The sequence below is a fragment of the Halichoerus grypus genome, chromosome 7 (genome assembly GCF_964656455.1).
Source record: "Halichoerus grypus chromosome 7, mHalGry1.hap1.1, whole genome shotgun sequence".
In the NCBI taxonomy this organism is placed as follows: Eukaryota; Metazoa; Chordata; class Mammalia; order Carnivora; family Phocidae; genus Halichoerus; species Halichoerus grypus.
In genome coordinates, this window is record NC_135718.1 from 56,430,061 (window position 1) to 56,450,850 (window position 20,790).

Below are 20,790 nucleotides of genomic sequence, written 5' to 3' on the forward strand. Positions count from 1 at the left end.
CTCTCTCTCTCTCTCAAATAAATTAAATGAAATCTTAAAAGAAAAAAATGTAAAGAAACAACAACTGTTTGCAAGGATGTAGAGAAAAAGGAACACTCATGAACTGCTGGTGGGAAGGCAAACTGGCGCAGCCATTCTGGAAAACAGCACGGAGGTTCCTCAAAAAATTTAAACTAGAGCTACCCTATGATCCAGTAATTCCACTACTGTGTATTTACCCAAAGACCACGAAAACACTAATTTGAAAGGATATACGCACCCCAATGTTTATTGCAGCATTATTTATAATAGCCAAATTACGGTAGCAGCCCAAGTGCCCATTAATAGATGAATGGATAAAGATACTAGTCAGCCATAAAAAAGAATGAAATTTTGCCATTTGCAACAACATGGATGGATCTAGAGAATATAATGCTAAGTGAAATAAGTCAGAGAAAGACAAACATTATATGATTTCACTCATATGTGGAATTTAAGAAACAAACAAAGGGAAAAAAAGAGACAAACCAAAAAAGAGTCTCTTAACTATTGAGAACAAACAGATGGTTACCAGAGGGGAGGTAAGTGGGGAGATGGGTGAAATAGGTGATGGGGATTACACTCAACATGATGAGCACTGAGTGATATGTAGAATTGTTGAATCACTGTATTGTACACCTGAAACTAATTTAGCACTGTATGTTAACTATACTGGAATTTTTAAAAAGGTAATGAAAAAATTGTAATGAGCAATTAAAATTCACTTAATATAAAAACTGAAGATATTCAAGCACACACTATTTGGGGACATTAGAACCTCTCTAGTATTAACAAGATTTCTGCTAGAGTTGGGCATTCTAATTCCACCATTTCATTATAACACAATCTTACATTTATTAGTTAAAAAGAATATGAAACTTTCACTTCCATTGATAATAGAATTGGTCATTTGGATCAACCATCCTGCTAAAGACAATTAGAAAAGCTACACAAAATATAAAAACATCTGCTTAGAGGCATAGAAGAGTGAAAAATTACCATGATAGTGTAGAATTAGCATACCAAGACTCAGAGGGGAATGAGGTCCAGGGAGCATAAAAATATTTTAAGTAAAAGTATAAAATGGAGGGAAAGAGCTAAAAAGATGGTTAAAGAGAAATGTAACCTTGAAAGTAAAATATAGAAACAGTGGAACTGGCAAACTAAGAGCGTTTCAAGATTTGATTCAGGTCAAAAAAAGATTGATACTTTTGCAAAATGAACCCATAAGACTCTTCCACAACCTCTCTTTCAAAGTTTCACTAGTCTGAAAGATAGCATCAATATCCTAAACATGACTATTCACAAGTCTGCCTCTTGGTCCCACTCCTTTCCATTCTCTGGGTTCCTCACATTTTGATTGTTGCCCTAGCTCAAGAACATGGTGGTGAAAATGAGCACACACCATCCAAGCCAAGTGTTCTAATCCCAGATCAACTGTTTGGTCTTAGACACGTTACTTGGCCTCTCTAAGCTTCAGTGTCTTACTTTATACCTTGGGGGAAAGAACGTGTATTTCATAGGACTGTTGTAAGGATTGAATGAGACAATGAGTTATGTCAGTGCTTAAAACAGTATTGGGCACTTAGTAAGTACTCAAAACATGATAGTTGTTATTAACCCCTTCAGATGTCAATGTTTACTGCATACCAGTTCCACATCTATGATCAGTATCATTCAATTCAACCAATATTTGTTTGGCGGCTACCAAGTGCCAGGCACTGCATAGGGAAGGAAATGAGGGGAAAAAAAAAAAACAAAAAAACCTCTTCAGTCAAGCCAGTGACATTTCTACAAAACAAAAAGTAAAGTTCACTTAGAAATGAATGACAAAATAAAGAGATAAAGCACAGCAACCAAAGAAAAAATTAAAATAAAATAGAATTCATCAAAACTGAAAATTTCTGTGTTTCAAAGGACCTATCACAAGAGTGAAAGACAACTCTCAGAAAAATATTTGTAGATGATCTGATTGGGGTCTAGTATACAGAACATATAAAGAACACTTGCAATTCAACAGAAAACAAATAAACCAATTTAAAGATGGACAAAGGACATTGCTACGGTCTGAACATTTGTGTCCCCCCAAATCCTATGCTGAAATCCCAATGCCCGATGTGATATTAGAAGATGGGACCTTTGGGAAGTGCTTAAGAGTGGAACCTTCATGAATGGGATTAGTGCCTTATAACAGAAGCTCCACAGAGATCCCTAGCCTATTTCACTAAGTGAGGACACAGTGAGCAGGCACCAACTATGAACATGAAGAAGGCCTTCACCAGAATTTGACCACACTGGCACCTTGATCTTGGACTTCCCAGCCTCCAGAACTTTGCACAATATTTTCCTGTTATTCATAAGCTACCTGTCTGTAGTATTTTGTTATAGCAGCCCAAAAGGACTAAAACAAAATTGCAAAGTATTCATAGGAGGTATACAAATAGTCCAGAAGCACATGAAGAGATGCTTGACCTCCTTAATCATTAGAGAAATGCAAATCAAAACCATCATGAGATACCACTTCACACTCACTAGGATGGCAGTAATAAAAAAGTTGGATAATAACAAGTGTTGGTGAGGATGTGGAAAAATTAGTACCCTCATACATTGCTGGTTAGAATCCAAAATGGTACAGCTACTTTGGAAAGCATTTTGGTAATTCCTTAAATTTAGACAGTTACCATTTGACCCAGCAATTCCACTTCTAGGAATATACACAGTGTAACTGAAAACACATGTCTACACAAAAACCTGTACACAAATGTTCATAACAGCATTACTCATAATAGGCAAAAATTGGAAACAACCTAAAAGTCCATCAACTGATGAAAGTTTATACAAAATGTGGTTTATTCATACAATGAAATATTATTCAGCCATAAAAGGGAACAAAGTACTGATATATGCTACAACATGGATGAACTTTGAAAGCATTATGCTAAGTGAAAGAAGCCAGACACAAAAGACCAAATACTGTATGATTCCATTTACATGAAATGTCCAGAATAGGCAAATCCACAGAGACAAAAAGGAGATTAGTGGTTGCCAGGAGCTGGGGGAGGGGAGAATGAAGTGACTGCTGAGTGGCATAGGATTTCTAATGGAATAATGAAAATGTTCCAGAATTAGATTGTGGTGATGGTTGCACAACCTTGTAAATATATTAAAGATCACTGATTTGTGCACTATTAAAAGAGTGAATTTTAGGGGCGCCTGGGTGGCTCAGTCGTTAAGCGTCTGCCTTTGGCTCAGGTCATGATCCCAGCGTCCTGGGATCTAGCCCCGCATCGGGCTCCCTGCTCCGTGGGAAGCCTGCTTCTCCCTCTCCCACTCCCCCTGCTTGTGTTCCCTCTCTGTCAAATAAATAAATAAAATCTTTAAAAAAAAAAAGTGAATTTTATTATGTGAACTCTATCTCAATTTTTTTTAAAAAAGAGATTGTTTAATTCTCCTTTATCACCGTGAAAAAAAGTGCTTCTACTACATGTTAGCCATGGGGAATTAAACACAATTTTTAAAGTGGGTTTCTATTTCCCAGTCCACAAAACGACAGTCCTAATACTTATATTTTAGTCACTGTCAGGATCGAATATGATAATATTAAGCCTTTGAGCAGTGTCTGGCCCACAGTAGACCCTCAGTAAATGTTCATTCTTTCTTCTTTCTTTCCTTTGCCAATTTCCTATTTCAAGTCAAAGAAATTTAAATTTTGTCAAAATCTTATGTACATAATGAGCAATGAAGACAGAGTTCCCTAAGTTATAAGTTCTTTGAAAAAAGAGAAAAACGCTATTATGTTTTCCTTGTTTTATTGATTTTTGTTTGTTTTAACATCTCATAAAGCACCAGAAGATGGAATTAGGTGAATAAAGAAGGCATTTTAATTTCTATGTTGCCTAGTAGACCAATCTCCCTACAATTCTGAATTAACTCCTAAACAAGTTACTTACTCCTGCAGGTATAGAACACACACACACACGCACACACACACACACACACACTTTTCTTTTTTTTAAGATTTTTTATTTATTTGAGATAATAGTGAGAGAGAGAGAGAGAGAGAGAGAGTGCGTAAAGAGGGCAGAGGGGCAGAGGGAGAGGGAGAAGCAGGCTCCCCGTTGAGCAGGGAGCCCGATGCAGGGCTCCATCCCAGGACCCGGAGACCAAGACCGGAGCTGAAGGCAGACGCCCAACCGACTGAGCCACCCAGGCATACCACCCCACCCCCATGCACACACTTTTCTTTCTAAATCTAAACTCTATCGACTCCATCCAAAATTTCATGCCTTGTATAAACAGTGGACTTCCACTGTCTTGTCTTCCCACTTCCTTTGCCTTGATCCTGCTTTTGCTCTTTAACAGAAAACTCACCACAGAATGGTGTTGCATATGAAATCTGATATGAAAACAAGCTGTGTAGTGTAAATGTCTAGCATACAAAACACCAAAACCCTCTCATTATACAAAGGCAAGAAAATAACTGTACCATCGTTGTCTCACTGGAAACCACAACTATAATTCTGTATCACATGGGAACAGTGAAACCAATTCATTCATAAGGCATCTTAATCCTCCAGCAGGAAAAATGCTTTTGCAGGTATTACAAAATGGTGTGTACTGGCTACTTCTGAGGACTTCAATTACTTTGCTCTAAATAACATGAATCAAGTGGCAAGAGGGAAATGGCTGAAAGTAATGAAATGAATATACAAATCTCTTCAAGGATATAACAACCACCACCTTTAGGCAACTAGTATGTAGCAGGCACACTGCCAGGCCTTTTATAGACATCACTTCTGCTCTGTATGGCATCCCTCCTTCCCAGGTCTGGCACAATGTTACAAATAGATCCATTCTCACACTGATGACCACTTGGGGGAATAGCAAAACTCAGTATAACCGTTTTTTCTTGAACCCTAGGAACACTTCTCAGTTTCGTTTCTTCAGTGCCTTAAAGGGGTGGTGTGATTCTCTTACATGTTTTTCTCTTGGGGAGTGGAAGACATGACTTACATTTCTATGAGATCTAATAAAAACTATGGACCATCTCTCCGGAAAAATGTACATAAAAATAATATGTTGCAAACTAATATAACACTGTATGTTAACCATACTGGAATAACAAATATATATATGTTGCATAAAATTTTGAGGGAATGGGATCACAGAATACTAAAGGCCATCCATATTAAAAAACCTCCAGTGTAGGGCGCCTGGGTGGCTCATTCGGTTGAGTGGCTGGCTCTTGATTTTGGCTCAGATCATGATCTCAGGGTTGTGAGACAGAGCCCCCCAGGGGGCTCCCCACTCAGTCAGAAGTCTACTTGAGTTTCTCTCCCTCTGCCCCTCCCCCCACTCTCTCTCGAAAATAAATAAATAAATCTTAAAAAAAAAACATCTAATGTATAAGTTCTATTTTTATGATTACTGAAATATTGTATGAGTGTTGGGATCATTCAAACTAGGATCAAATTCATCTTAGGAATTCTTCTCTAGCAACCAAAAAAATATGTGGAAAGTTTAGCAGGACTAAAAAACTAATCTAATATAATAATAGTAATTTTAAAATTCTGGTTTTTCCATGGTAGCTAAAAATTCACCAAGTACCTAATCTGATCTGGCTAGTATCCAGTCATAAGTTAGGAGATATGCTGAAATGCTACCTCAATCACCATCTTTGAGAAGGCAACTAAGATGTGTTAACCAAAAAGAATGTAATAGAAACTTCAGCTTCTCATTTTCGGAGAAGGAAATAAACCTGACTTTCCAAAAAATACCTGTACTATAAATACAAACCTCGGTTTCTAAAAGTGGTAAAGATTTAGAAACCATTAGGCAATAGCTCATTAGAAAAACGCTAAATATTTTGGTTATGCTAATACTTTTAGCATGAAATGAAGGAGTAATGATTCCAGTGTCAAGAAAATAATCTGAAATGTAAACCAAGATTTATCCTGAAAAAAGTTCACTATCATACAAAAAACTGTAAGAAATTGAAGCAGTCAGCAATGAAAAATAATTTAGTAGGGTTATGTTCATTTACCTAAAGGAGTATTTTGCACAGTTTTTTAAATTTTTATAAAATGTTAATTACAGGGGAAAATGTGAAAAAAAGAGAAGAAACACATTTGACTTTCAGCTATGTTATTTTTTAAATTCAGAAAAAAATACTGGAAGCAAATTTGCCAATATATCCATGACTGTTGCCTCTAAGTAGTAGAATTATAGTTTATTTTCTTTCCTGCTCCTAAACTTTCTAAATGGAAATTATATAACTTCGACTTAGTATGCTGCATTACTTTTTAAAGTAACATAAGCTCATTATATAAAAATCCAAACCACATAGAAAAATTTAAGTAAAAATTTTAAATCACATATTTCCTAATATGCCCTTCCTCCATCCAAAAAACCTATCTTTAGAGGTAAACACTTCCAACAGTTTTGTTTGGTAGGTATCCTTCTAGAACTGTTTTTCCATTTACAATTAGAAAAATACATGATTTTGAGCTGTTCAAACTTTGCATCATGGTATCACTCACAATCACAAGTGTATATGCCAGTAATTTTAAGCAACATAGGTAGCAGCTCTTTTAACACATATTTTAAAAAGCACTGTCTACATTACTAAAAACCTTTTTTTCAAGTCCTCTACTTGAATTTCTGTTATGGATATCCCATGATCCTAATCTTTGGTACTTGAAAATGACATTCATAGAGAAAAACCCAAAATGCTTTGGGGTACTAGCTGTGAAGATGATATATTAAGTACATATAGGATATAATGATGATTTGCAGTGTGCTTTTTAAAGAGATACATTGAGGGCACCTGGCTGGCTGGGTCAATAGATCCTGGGACTCTTGATCTCAGGGTTTTAAGTTCTAGCCCCACATTGGGTACAGAGATTACTTAAAAATAAAATCTTTTTTTTTTTAAGATTTTATTTTATTTATTTGACAGAGAGAGAGACAGCGAGAGAGGGCACACAAGCAGGGGGAGTGGGAGAGGGAGAAGCAGGCTTCCCGCGGAGAAGGGAGCCCGATGCGGGGCTCGATCCCAGGGCCTTGGGATCATGACCTGAGCCGAAGGCAGACGCTTAACGACTGAGCCACCCAGGTGCCCCTTAAAAATAAAATCTTTAAAAAAACAAAATCAAGGGCGCCTGGGTGGCTCAGTCAGTTAAGCATCTGCCTTTGGCTCAGGTCATGATCTCTGGGTCCAGGGATTATGCCCCACACCCAGCTCCCTGCTCAGTGGGGAGCCTGCTTCTCCCAATGCCCCTCTCCCTCCCCCTGCTCATGCTCTCTCTCAAATAAATAAAAATAAAATCTTTAAATAAATAAATAAATAAACAAAACAAAATAAAAAGATACACTGGTATGTGCGAAGTGTTGGAAATCTTAACATTTTTAATAAGATTTTCATTTTTTCATTCATTCATTGAATCATTTGTTCACCAAACATTTATTGAGCACCTATTATGTGCCAGTACCTCCTAAATCCTAGGCTTGGGCTTTAAAGTAATTTAAACATACCGTTTTAAAAAAATAAATAAACAAACACCTCACTTCTAATCACTTTTCCTTCTGTAGGAGAACATTATGACTTTGTTTTAAAAACTGTTACTCAGGGACACCTGGGTCGTTCAGCTGGGTTAAGTGTCCAACTTGATTTTGGCTCAGGGTTGTGAGATCGAGCCCCATGTTGAGCGCCACCCTGGGTGTGGAGCCTGCTTAAGATTCCCTCTCTCCAGGGCACCTAGGGTGGTTCAGTAGGTTGAGCACAGGGCTCTTGGTTTCAGCTCAGGTGATGATCTTGGGGTCACGAGATTGAGCCCCGGGTCAGGCTCTGCGCTCAGCCAGAAGTCTACTTGGGATTCTCTCTCTCCCTCCCAACCTCAGGCAGCTCAAGTGCTAGTGTTCTCTCTCTCTAAAATAAATAAATAAAATATTTAATTAAAACAAGAAGGTCTCTTTCTCTCCCTCTCCCTCTGCCCCTCCCCCAAAAATAAAAAATTAAAAAAAAAAAACTCTGACTTAGTATTTTTTAGTGTTTATTTATTACTACTTTTTTTTAAGTAATCTCTACCCCAACATGGGGAGTGAACTCACAACCCTGAGATCAAGATTAGCATGCTCTTCTGACTGAGGCAGCCCGGTGCCCCTGTGACTCAGGATTAATAAAAAATAATTAAATCGGAAATGAGCAAGATTATATTTTGTTTCTTTCATAGCAGACATGAAGAGCTAATGATACTTAGCCAAGACTTCCTGGATACTCATGACTCGAACACTGTGTCATTATCAAAGTAATGACCTGAATTGGTTTGATTAGTTTGATTCATTTGCTAGCTGTATCTTATTTTAGTATAATAATAATGCAAAAAGATAAGATCTCGCCTTCTCTCTTCCTTGTACATCCATCACAGTGCAACAATGACTGGCTACTTTATAAGGAGAATGAATGTTGCAGCTTTGAAACCATCAACTCTTAAAATACTACTCTGTAATAAAAACAAAACAAAACAAAACAAAAAACAGAGGTTGACCAACAAAAAGAGATACGGAGTTAAGTTCTATGGCAAAGTAAACATGTACCATATTATGGTGCTCACTATTCTATAACAGTATAATCTGGATTATGCTGACACTAGATGAAGGTGTTAAGCAGTTTCACACGTTTTCCTTCTTGGATAAGATGATATACACAAAATGGGAAGGTAAGATTTGACCCACATTGACAAGATTCCAGAAATTAACACCCATAGGTCAGAACCAATCAAAGTCAGCATGGTTTTTGTTGACATATCTGTGGTTTACACAAGCAAGGATCCTAGACACCATACAGTTTTTCCCCCTATAGTCAGCTGTGTGGTGAAGCATGCTACGGAAGTCTCAGTAGTGATCCAAAGAGATTCCTTAAAGGCATATTTAAGGACATATAGCATCTGCCCTCAATTTAAGGAGTTGGAGGCAAAAATTTGTTCCATATGACATACACAACATAAACCAAAATGAGATCTGACTTTAAAAACACTGAAAAACCAGTGGCCAGGGGCGCTTGGGTGGCTCAGTCAGTTAATGTCGGACTACTGATTTCAGATCAGGTGATGATCTTGGGGTCGTGGGATTGAGCCCCCAGTTGGCTCTGGGCTCAGTGTGGAGTCTGCCTGTCCATATCCTTCTGTCTCTGCCCTCACCCGTGCACGGGCAAGCACTCACATGTACACTCCTTCTCTAAATAAAATCTTAAAAATAAATGAAAAAATTAAAAAAAAAGCAGTCTCCAGGAGAGGCTTGTCCCACCCCACTCCCACTAAAATGGATAAAGTAAAATAAAAACAAGTATGCCAGCCAATTCTGAAGTGATATCTCTGGAACTAGTCTGTTATTACACTATTCATAAAACAAAGAACAGTCAGCGGTTCAGTTTGTATCAATATACTACTACTGAACTTTTATAGTTTTTCAAGCACAACCTTTGGAGGTATTATTTTTCCAGGTAGAATTTGCATTAGCTCAGAAGACAGCATGGTAACAAATAGCACATTTTACAGTGTTTTCTAGTGCACTGCTATTTATTCTAACCCAACAGGGGTGCCTGGCTGGCTCAGTCAGCAAAGAATGTGACTCTTGATCTCAGGGTTTTAAGCTTGAGCCCCACACTGGGTATAGAGATTATTTAAAACTAAAAAATCTTGGGGGCACCTGGGTGGCTCAGTTGGTTAAGTGACTGCCATCGGCTCAGGTCATGATCCTGGAGTCCCAGGATTGAGTCACACATAGGGCTCCCTGCTCAGCAGGGAGTCTGCTTCTCCCTCCGACCCTCCCCCATCTTGTGCTCTCTCTCTCTCTCTCAAATAAATAAATAAAATATTTAAAAATAAATAAATAAATAAATAAATAAAACAAAATCTTGAAAAAAATAGGGTGCCTGGGTGGCTCAGTCGATTAGGCATCTGACTTTCAGGTTTGGGCTCAGGTCATGATCTCAGGCTCATGAGATCATGCCCCAGGTTGGGCTCATGCACTGGGTGAAGAGCCTACTTGGGATTCTCTCTCTCCTTCTCCCTCGGCCCCTCCATTCCCCCCACTCACATGCACAAGCTCTCTCTCTCAAATAAATAAATAAATACATTTTTAAAAGACTTAAATTAATAATAATAATATAACCAAACAAATAATACCCTTCAATATTTTGGGAAAACTTATTAACTAGAGTAAATATAAGAGATTTTTTTCACTTTGGCAACCAACTCACTAACTGCTCATTTAGTCATTTTGTTTATTAAATGTGTGATATACTATACCCAAATCATCAAGCTACAGATATATAATTCAATACTCTGCTCTCAGAAGCATATCTACAAACTGTGATTTGTTCACTTTTGTTTTTATACACACTAAAAATTATTTGCAAAAGTGTAGCCTGATCATACACCTACTCTCTAGGTCTCTAAAAAGCACCCCCTTCCCTTTTTTTTTGCATTTCTAACATTATACAATAATTAGGAAAACAATCTTATATGACTTAAAATATGTCTTGAAATGGTAAATTACAAATACATTTGAGGTATACCTAGCCAAGAGCAAATTCTTAGATGCCTATGAATTATAAAGTTAGTGGCTTTAATTATCTATATTTCTGAATATAGAGAAAGTAAGCTGAACTAAACTTGGCAGAAAAATACCATTTTATCTCTTGGCCAAAAGATATCTCTGGGGAGACTCTCTAACCACCTTGTTGTACAAATAAAAAAATTCTGTTTTTGTGGGAGACAAAAATGTAATCTATGACCAAAAAAGGTAAGTAAAAAACTGTTTTCACTTATCTCAGACATCAATAATTAACTTACTGAGAGATAGCATATGCTAAGTATATTTTAGAAAAAGAATTCTAGGGGCGCTGGGTGGCTCAGTCGTTAAGCGTCTGCCTTCAGCTCAGGTCATGATCCCAGGGTCCTGGGATCGAGTCCTGCGTCGGGCTCCCTGCTCCATGGGAGGCCTGCTTCTCCCTCTCCCACTCCCCCTGCTTGTGTTCCCTCTCTCGCTTTGTCTCTCTCTATCAAATAAATAAATAAAATCTTTAAAAAAAAAAAAAGAAAAAGAATTCTAACAATTGTTTTTGAAGTGTATACTTGTTTAATATAAGCAGTAACAAAAATATTAATATTTTAAAACTGTAAATGTATTTTCTATTTCTCATCCAACTCTCAGTAAGTAAAATAATTCCGATGTAAGGAACATACAAATACATGAAATATATTTGCTTAGGGGCGCCTGGGCGGCTGAGCCGTTAAGCATCTGCCTTCAGCTCAGGTCATGACCCCAGGGTCCTGGGATTGAGCCCCAAATTGGACTCTCTGCTCAGCAAGGAGCCTGCTTCTCCTTCTCCCACTCCCCCTGCTTGTGTTCCTGCTCTTGCTATCTCTCTCTCTGTGAAAATAAATAAATAAAATCTTTAAAAAAAAAAAAAAGAAATATGTTTGCTTAGCAGTATTCTTGTTACCAAAGCAAATGGCCTTCAATCATTAATATAATATCATAAATATTCTAAAAAAACTGTCAACTATCTAGGGCTATCTCAAGCACCTAGGAATAAAAATATCAAATACCTAGTAATAAAACAAATGAAATAACTCTTTATTGAAAACTAAAAAATATTATTGAAAGAAATTAAATGACATATATATTAAGATATACCATGGTCGGGGCACCTGGGTGGCTCAGATGGTTAAGCGTCTGCCTTCGGCTCAGGTCATGATCCCAGCGTCCTGGGATCGAGCCCCGCATCGGGCTCCCTGCTCAGCGGGGAGCCTGCTTCTCCCTCTCCCTCTGCCTCTCTCCCTGCTCATGCTCTCTCTCTCTCTCTGTATCTCTGTCTCAAATGAATAAATAAAATCTTTAAAAAAAAAAAAAAAAGATATACCATGGTCATGAACTGCAAGATTCAATATTATAAAAATGTCAGTCTTTCCAAACTGATGTATAGGTTCAACATAATCACAATAAAATCCCAGCAGAGTTTTTGGTGGAAATTTACAAGCTGATTCAAAATGTTAATGAAAATGCAAAGAACAATAAAAATAGTGCAAATCACTATTGAAGAACAAAGCTGAAGGATTTATACTACCAGTTAACAATTATAAAGCCTACTGATGATGAGTTTAGACACAAGGATAGACAAAAAGACCAATGAAACAGAGTCTAGAAGTAGACCCAGAATTAATCCTGATTTATGACATAGATGAGATCGTAACGGGAAGGATGGTCATTTCAGTAATGGTGCCAGTCAATTAGAGATCCTTATAAAAAAGAATCAGTCTTGACTCCTCACACCAGACACAGAAGTCAATTCCAGATATACTTTACACCTAAATGTGAAAGGCTTAAAAAAGTAACTTTTTAAGAAGGAAGCAAAAGAGGGATGCCTGGGTAGCTCAGTCAGTTAAGAATTTGCCTTCAGCTCAGGTCATGATCCCAGGGTCCTGGGATTGAGCCCCGCATCTGGCTTGCTGCTCAGCGGGAAGCCTGCTTCTCCCTCTGCCTCTCCCACTCCCCCTGCCTGTGTTCCCTCTCTCACTGTCTCTCTCTGTCAAACAAATAAATAAAATCTTAAAAAAAAAAAAAGAAGGAAACAAAAGAGAACATCCTCATGACCTTGGAACTGGCAAAAAATAGACAAAATTTTCTTAACCAGGACATAAAGGAAAGCATTGGTAAACTGGAAATTAAAGTTAAAACTTTCGTTCATTAAAAGCCAGGATAAAGTGAGTGAAAAGCTGTCATGGAATAAGTAAAGATATCTGCAATCATATATTCAACAAAAAATTTGTATCAGTAAAATGTAATGAACTCTTATAAACCAATAATGAAAAGGCAGAAAAACCCAAAATGGACAAAGACAATATCTAAATGACTAAGAAGCAAAGAAGTAGCAGCTCAATTTCATTAGTCCAATGTAGTGATGCCGCTACACACCCAACAAAACGATTCAAGTAAAACAAGACAGAAAATATCAAGTGTTGGCAAGGATGTGGAGCTAGTGGAAATCTCAAACACTACTGATGAAGAGTCTTAATTGGAACAACCACAGCTGCTGAGTAATATCCATGAGAGCTAAACATATGTATTCTATGACCGAGCAATTCCACTCCTAGGAATCTATTCACTAGAATGCACACATTATGTTCACCAAAAGACATTTATGATAATGTGTACATTAACAGTAGATTGGATTAGGGACGCCTGGGTGGCTCAGTGGGTTAAGCTTCTGCCTTCGGCTCAGGTCATGATCCCACTGTCCTGGGATTGAGTCCCACATCGGGCTCCCTGCTCAGCAGGAAGCCTGCTTCTCCCTCTGCCTGCCACTCCCCATGCTTGTGCTTTCTCTATCTCTGACAAATGGATAAATAAAATATTTTTTAAAAATTAAAAAAAAAACACAGTAGAATGGATTAATGTATTGTGATATAAACACAGCTATACTGCAATAAAAATGAGTAACTATATAAGCAACATTACTGATGACTATTAAGCAAAGAAACCAGAAACAAGAGTATACAACTGTCTTTGCTCTCTCAGAATGAACTTCCCTCATAGAAGTGTTCCCTGTGTTCTCCTCTGTGTCTCCATGGACTTGTGGATGGGTTTTGGATGGGTAGGTCTATTTGCTGCCAGAGTTCAGTATAAGGACAACCTAACAGATTCTTCAGAATCAACTTTGTAAGTGATGAAAGTGATCTTTTGGGGGGCACCTGGGTGGCTCAGTGGGTTAAGTATCTGACTCTTGATTTGAGCTCAAATCATGATCTCAGGGTCATGGGATCATGCCCCACATAGGGCTCCGTGCTCAGTGGGGAGTCTGCTTGAGATTTTCTCTCTCCCCCTCTCTCTTTACCCCTCCCCCACCCCCTCTCCTCCTCCCTGTCTCTGTCTCTTAAAAAAAAAAAAGAAGTTAGGCCTCGTCTATACTTGGAAGGCACAAAGAGGTCTTCTCTATTTTTGTTTTGTTTTGTTCTGAGTGATATATCACACATAGAGAAGAGCGCTAAATGTATTTAAGTAGGAGAATCATCAGGATTTTAGAAAGAAAACTTGAGGGACGCCTGGGTGGCTCAGTTGGTTAAGCGACTGCCTTCGGCTCAGGTCATGATCCTGGAGTCCCGGGATCGAGTCCCGCATCGGGCTCCCTGCTCAGCAGGGAGTCTGCTTCTCAGCTCTGGCCCTCCCCCCTCTCATGCTCTCTCTCTATCTCATTCTCTCTCAAATAAATAAATAAAATCTTTAAAAAAAAAAAAAAAAGAAAACTTGAACTGCACTTAAGAGGTTGTGTTCAAAATCCTGACTCCTCTTCTACCTGGGACACTCACGACTATATCCCCAGTGCACAACCTGGAGAAGTACAGTAAATACTTGCTGATAATACAGAGAACACTGAAATTGTCCCAGTAGAGGACAAAGGCATCAACTACAGAAGTAGCCAAGAAAATGGAGAGGTAGGAGTGCTCAGATCTCATATTAACAAGAAATCTAGAAGAATGAGAGGAAGGCATCAAAGATGACTGAATTTTCCATTTTGGATGACCATGTAGATGGTTAGTCATTAAGCCAAATATGTAATGCAAAAAAAGGAGCAGGTTTAGGAAAAAAGAAAACAAATTCAATTATACCTATTAGAGATCAAGTGAGTACTTTCAGCAATGATGCCATTTGGCAATGCTACAAATCAGGAACTTACAAGGGAGGTCTCTCTGCTGTAAGATATTGCTGCTAGTGTTTTAGATGTACATTTGTAAACCATTAAGTTGCTTGCTGGCCACACCCACACATGTGAAGTGACTTGAGTAAAAATTATTCATTGCAGTAAGGTTTGTAATAACAGAATATTTTAGAAACACCTCAAATGCCTGTTAATACCTGATCGGTTAATGTCTGATCTCATTTGCAATGGGTCAAATAGAAAGTCAGCATTTTGGGACAGGTAATTTAAGAGTGAAATAAAAAAGAATGACTAAGTTTAAGTTCACAATACTTTTAAATTAATCTTTTCTATTATACCTGTATTCATAGCAGTCACAAAATAAGCATAACTTCAAATGAGTGATCTAAAAATCATAACACCATAGTTGGCATGTATTTTAAAGGTCTGATAATCAAGTATTAACCAAGTTCCATAAAATCCTTTATTTTGTTTTTTTTTTAAGATTTTATTTATTTATTTGAGAGAGAAAGTGAGAGAGAGAGAGCACAAGCAGGGGGAGTAAGTAAGGGAGAGGGAGTAAGAGGGAGAGGGCAGTAAGAGGGAGAGGGAGAAGCAGGCTCCTCGATGAGCAGGGAGCCCAACACAGGGCTTGATCCCGGGACTCTGGGATCATGACCTGAGCTGATGGCAGACGTTTAACCGACTGAGCCACCCAGGTGCCCCATAAAATCCTTTATTAAATAAAGTCAAAGCCAACCAATATTTTTAAACTGTAATAATGGGAACCAATGTTTATGTATCACTTCAGAGTTTACAAACCATTTTGAACTTCTGATAATCCTAACAACCACATGGGCTATGTGAACCAGGTAGACATCACCTGCCAAAAGTTAAGATGAAAGCTTTATTTACCTTCCAAGGCAAAGTTTCAAAATTAAGGATAGAGACAGTTTTATTCTTTCAAAAGAATAGAAGTTTAATTCCACTGGTTCCTCAAGCTGCAAGGGAGTTAATGAATTTGTTCCACTCTTCATTTAAATTTAAGTTAAATCTGTAACTTCCAAAAAAGACACACAACTAGCCAAAATAAGGCATAGTGGAAATCTTTGCAAAACCACACTTCATGTCATTTCCTTGTCTCCATCAAATCCTGTAATGGAAAAACTTTATGTTCTAGTTTTCTGAGACAAATTCTAAAAATAAGCTAATATATCGCTCACTGCACAAGACGTATTTCGGGTTGATCCACAAACTCCTATAGATAATATAAAATGTTACCAGAGTAAAAGGATGTCATACTGAATCACCTAGTGTCTGCACAGATCACTCTACAGAGCCTCCTGGGCATCTCCCAGCCCATGGGGGTTTACTCACCTCCAAAGGCACGAGGACGGATGGTTTCTTTTTCAGCTCTTCACATTTCCTTTTCTTACAGATTTGATGGCTGTTCTTTCTGTTCTTGCAGTAAGTGCATTCACCACAATTGGTCTTCTGCTGGCAGGGCTCACAGACCCCACAGCGCTTTCGTTTCTTCTTTTCCAAAGTAGGTAGCAAAGTTGTATAGGAAGGAGAAGAGGAGGTACCGGCGAGTGACACTGGCCTAGACACCACTGTGTTAGCCACACTGGTCATGCTGATCTGGGAGCTCCCTCCTTCCAACGTGCTGGTACCAGCCTGGGAAAGTTGGATAATGCCCTGGGAAGCATGGATGAGTCCTTGCTCAGGGGCTATGGGGACCCCCTGAGTGTTAGCTGGCAGAAAGCTTATATGAACCTGCTTCTCATTTTCTATATTGCTAATAGTCACTATTGGAGGTACCGAACTTATCTCTGAGTTTGATGATGGCTGAGGAGTGTGACCTGAGCCCAAAGGCAAAATCTGCACAGCGCCCTGGACCTCAAGCCCATATGAAACAGTGCTCTGGGGCTCAAGCCATTGTGGGAGAGCATTATAGGTAGCAATTGGGTTTAGAGGAGCAGGAAGAAAGATAGGTGGGTCTGAGGCAGTACCACCACCCATTCCGAGGATTTGTTGGTCTAGGATAGCACCGAAGACCTCTCCTTGGACTGGAATAGCACCAGGCATCGCTGGTGGGTCTGGGGTCTCATCCAGAGCCTCTCCATGAATTATGTTAGCACCAGGAACTTCCCATCGATGTGGGACAGCACTAAAAGCCTGTCCTATGATAGGGGTGGTATCAGGAATTTCCTGTTGCTCTGGGATAGCTTTGAGTACCTCTTGATGATCTGGTTTAGCACCAAGGGTTTCTTGTTCTGAGCTTGCCAAGAGGAGTTTTATTAATGAGGTAGGATATATTGACCCACCAATGGACAAACAGTTTCTAAGGTCCAATTCCGGTATAACCTTATTAAAGTTTGAGGTGGGGTAGCAATTACGTTCACTTTTGATGGGATCCAGGTAAGAATCAGATAGCTTAAGAGATTCTACTCGTGAACCCAAATCTTCTAACTGAATGCTGGAGTTTCCTTCGTAAGTAACCTTGAGGGCTGCTCTTTGGAGCAAAGGAGCACACAGAGTGTCCTGAGCAAACATTCTAGGGGAGTCGCTGATATCATTCAATGTCTCTTTAGAGAATAGTCCTTCACCACCACATGTCTCTTCCGATGACCCAGAAAGGATCTCTACTGCAGGGTCACTCTGAGTGGAAATATTTATTTTGGAATCCTCCACCCTTTGGGACCAAGACTGGGTTGTCTCTTGGCTCTCACCTTTAATTAAAGATGCCTTTTGAACACCAATTAGATTCTCTACATCAGGAGCAATTAGGGGGACTTGTGTTGGAACTGAATCATTTTCTGACTGTTTTACTCCCATGTCAGCAACTACATTATAATCACATCCATGTTGCTTTTCTAAATTTTTAGGAGGTGGAACTTTCTTGGGTTTGGCTATGATCACTGGAGGTTGGGAGAGTCGCCTGCTAAGAGAGGTACTTCGGAGAGCCATTGTAAACCCATTGCAAGTTAAGGATTCTGGGTTCTGAAAAAGAACCTCAGTCCTATCCAAATTCATTCGTGCTGCTCCAGCTCTTGTCAGAAGGCTTCTGACTGGCATAGGTGGTTTGGGTTCTATTTTTTTCTTAACATCTCTTTCTTGAATTAATTGTTTTAATTTTCCAGGGCTAACAGTCTTGACTGATGCCACATTTTTGTTGGCTGCCTTAGATGTCTTCTTCAGTTGGGTGCTTTTCTTTCTGTTCAGATCTTCCCTCCTGACTAATCTGGAAGGCCTTGCATGGCGGGATCGAGACATAGCTACAGAGTAGGAAAAAATGAAAGGGCACAGGGAACAGAGTCATTGGTCCTTTGGAAAGTCTCACTTCTGAGGAGAATCTGGATGCACCATGGTTGAACTCAGTGGCACAAGATTTTGGTCTGAAATAACAAAAAAACATTGGGAGTGAGTCTTTTTCTTATGTATTCTCCCATTTGAAACAGAATATCTACTAATAATTATTAATCAAAATTAGGGCACTGAGAATGTTTACTGCAAAAGAAAAATACAATAAACACAAAAGATACTCAAGTATCCTTTTAACCCTGGGTTCACAAATAAATCTCCTTTAATTACTGTGACAACTGATTTAGTTGATGAAGTTCTATGCACAGAGTAAGCATGGGGGTTATTCTATATTAGAAACCACAACTGCTGTAGTTACATGTAGTTTAAAAATCAAATCCTAATCTTTACAAATTTGGGTACTTAAAAAATTCTCTCTTTCCTCAGCACTTCACCACATGGGCAGAGGTGTCATGTGTTGGACAGTAAAGCTGGTAAAACCAGAGGAAGAAGAGGCTTATTATAATTCAAGAAACTCTACTTGGAGATCCAATAATATTAATACCACATTCCAATTGACAGTCTACAAATTTTGAGCTTTACACATGCACATAAAAATAGCATAAAATCTGAGAAGTTAGTATTGACAGATTAGGTTACAAATAAGACTCACGGGTCCAACAAATATCTGTTGAGTACCTACTATGTATAAGGAAGGCATTGTGGTGGGCAGTGCCCACACCCAGAAATGATGTCCCTCTTTTCTCTTTCACCCGACTTAATCCAAAGACTGCTGGTTCTAAAATCCCTTCTACCAAGGGTCCCAAAAGTCTCATGATGAATGCCTAGGCAAGGAAATTGGAAATAAAGAGAAAATGAGATAATTAGAATGGTAAAGCATTCTAGGCAAGCAACTATTATTTGGAAGGTAAGCAAGAGAAAAGAAGAAAACGAAAGCGGACTGACTAAGCCATCATTAATTATCTTTGGTCTCCTCAGATTGCTTACCCTAATGCAGAATAAAACCAAACTATGAACAAGAATAAAGCTCACTATACAAGATGTATCAATATACTCTCTAAAGATCACAGAATCAAGAGTGGTACAACTGAGTGGGTGAGGATTCTTTAACAATTGACAGGTTGTTGGATTTGTAAGAAAGCATGGTGTAGGATAGTTACCAAAAACTGATCTGCAACCAGTGGTCAACAGTCTGTGACAAAATCAGAAAAAAACAGGCAGTATCAAGTTTTTCATAAAGTTGAATTTATTCATTTTAAACAACTCTTCTTGGGGCACCTGGGTGGCTCAGTCAGTTAAGCAACTGCTTTTGGCTCAGGTCATGATCCTGATGTCCTGGGATTGAGCCCCCAGTCGGGCTCCCTGCTCAGCGGGGAGCCTGCTTCTCCCTCTCCCTCTCTCTCCCCTCTGCAGTGCTCTCTCTCGCTATCTCTCTCTCTTTCTCAAATAAATAAAATCTTTAAAAAAATGATAATAATAATAAACAACTCTTCTTTACTCTGAAGTTAAGCCTTCCAGTTTTCTCTCATTAAAATGTCCTTTCTTGGGGTGCCTGGGTGGCTTAGTCGATTGAGCAACCCGCTCCTGACTTCCACTGGGGTCAGCTTGGGTCATGATCTCAGGTCAGGGGATGGAGCCCCACGACTGGATCCGAGTTGAGGGGGAGTCTGATTGGGATTCTCTCTCTCTTCTCCCTCTGTCCCTCCCCCTGCTCACACTCAGCCTCACTTGCTCTCTCTCAAATAAATAAATAGGGATGCCTGGGTGGCTCAGTGGGATAAGCCTCTCACTTCAGCTCAGGTCATGATCCAGGGTCCTGGGATGAAGGCCCACCCCCTACCTCCCCTGCTGGTCTGCCAGGAATCCCCACTCAGCGGGGAGTTGGCTTCTTCCTCTCCCTCTGCCCCTCCCCCCTGTTCGTGCGCTCTCTCTCTCTCTCTCTCAAGTAAATAAAATCTTTTTAAAATAATAAATAAATAAAACCTTTAAAAATTGTCCTTTCTTTAAAAAAGTAATATAAGTCTTTTCTTTTGTCAAAAGGTAGCGATAGGTTTATTTTATACTGTTATTACTTGGCAAAGTAAAAACTTGAACAGCCCTCTATCATTCTCAAATTGATTTGTTTTTGTTGTACTGATCTGATCCAGGTAATCCTGGGATGCGTTGGTTTAGTAGCTAAAGATGTGTCCATCAGAAAGCTGTGAGTTTGAATCTGTGATCACCAGCTATGTCCTTCCAGAACCATTTAACTGAGTCAAAGTTTCTACATCTGAAATGAGGTTGTTTTGAGGAATCACTGGGCTCCTACAGGGAAAGCCTGGTGGCTTCCGAGTGGTATCTGAGGTTGAGGAGGGAGTCGGGGAAGGGAAGGTAAGAAGGACTTTGTAAGTAGGCAGACCTGGGTTCAGTTTCCAGCTCAGAAACATTACTAGTCATGTGATTCTGATATATTCCTCAGTCTCTCTATACTTCAGTTTCCTTATGTGTAATTGAATAGGAAGCATAATAGTACTGACCTCATTGGGTTACCATGAGAATAAAATGAGATGACATGTGTGAACACTTAGCACAGGGTTGGCATATAATAGGTGTTTAATAATAAATGGGAGGTAAAAAAATAAAGGCTGCTTATACTTCCAAAATACAAAAAATAATAAGAGAAAATGAGCTAAAGAGTGGTTATCATTATTATCAAAACAGTTTAACCCACAGTCTGCCATATTCTGCCAAACAAGATCTAGTTCTTTGGT

The 20,790-nt window shown here is 38.9% G+C and overlaps 1 protein-coding gene across 1 annotated transcript in view; it reads right to left on the reverse strand.

Annotated features, from left to right (window-relative positions):
- TET1 (tet methylcytosine dioxygenase 1) overlaps positions 1-20,790 on the reverse strand; it is a 136,753-nt gene that overhangs the window by 110,798 nt on the left and 5,165 nt on the right. Inside the window, exon 2 of the mRNA XM_078077645.1 lies at positions 16,094-18,114. Within this exon, the coding sequence (XP_077933771.1) occupies positions 16,094-17,992 (1,899 nt within the window). The 5' untranslated portion in view covers positions 17,993-18,114. The remainder of the gene's footprint in view (positions 1-16,093; positions 18,115-20,790) is intronic.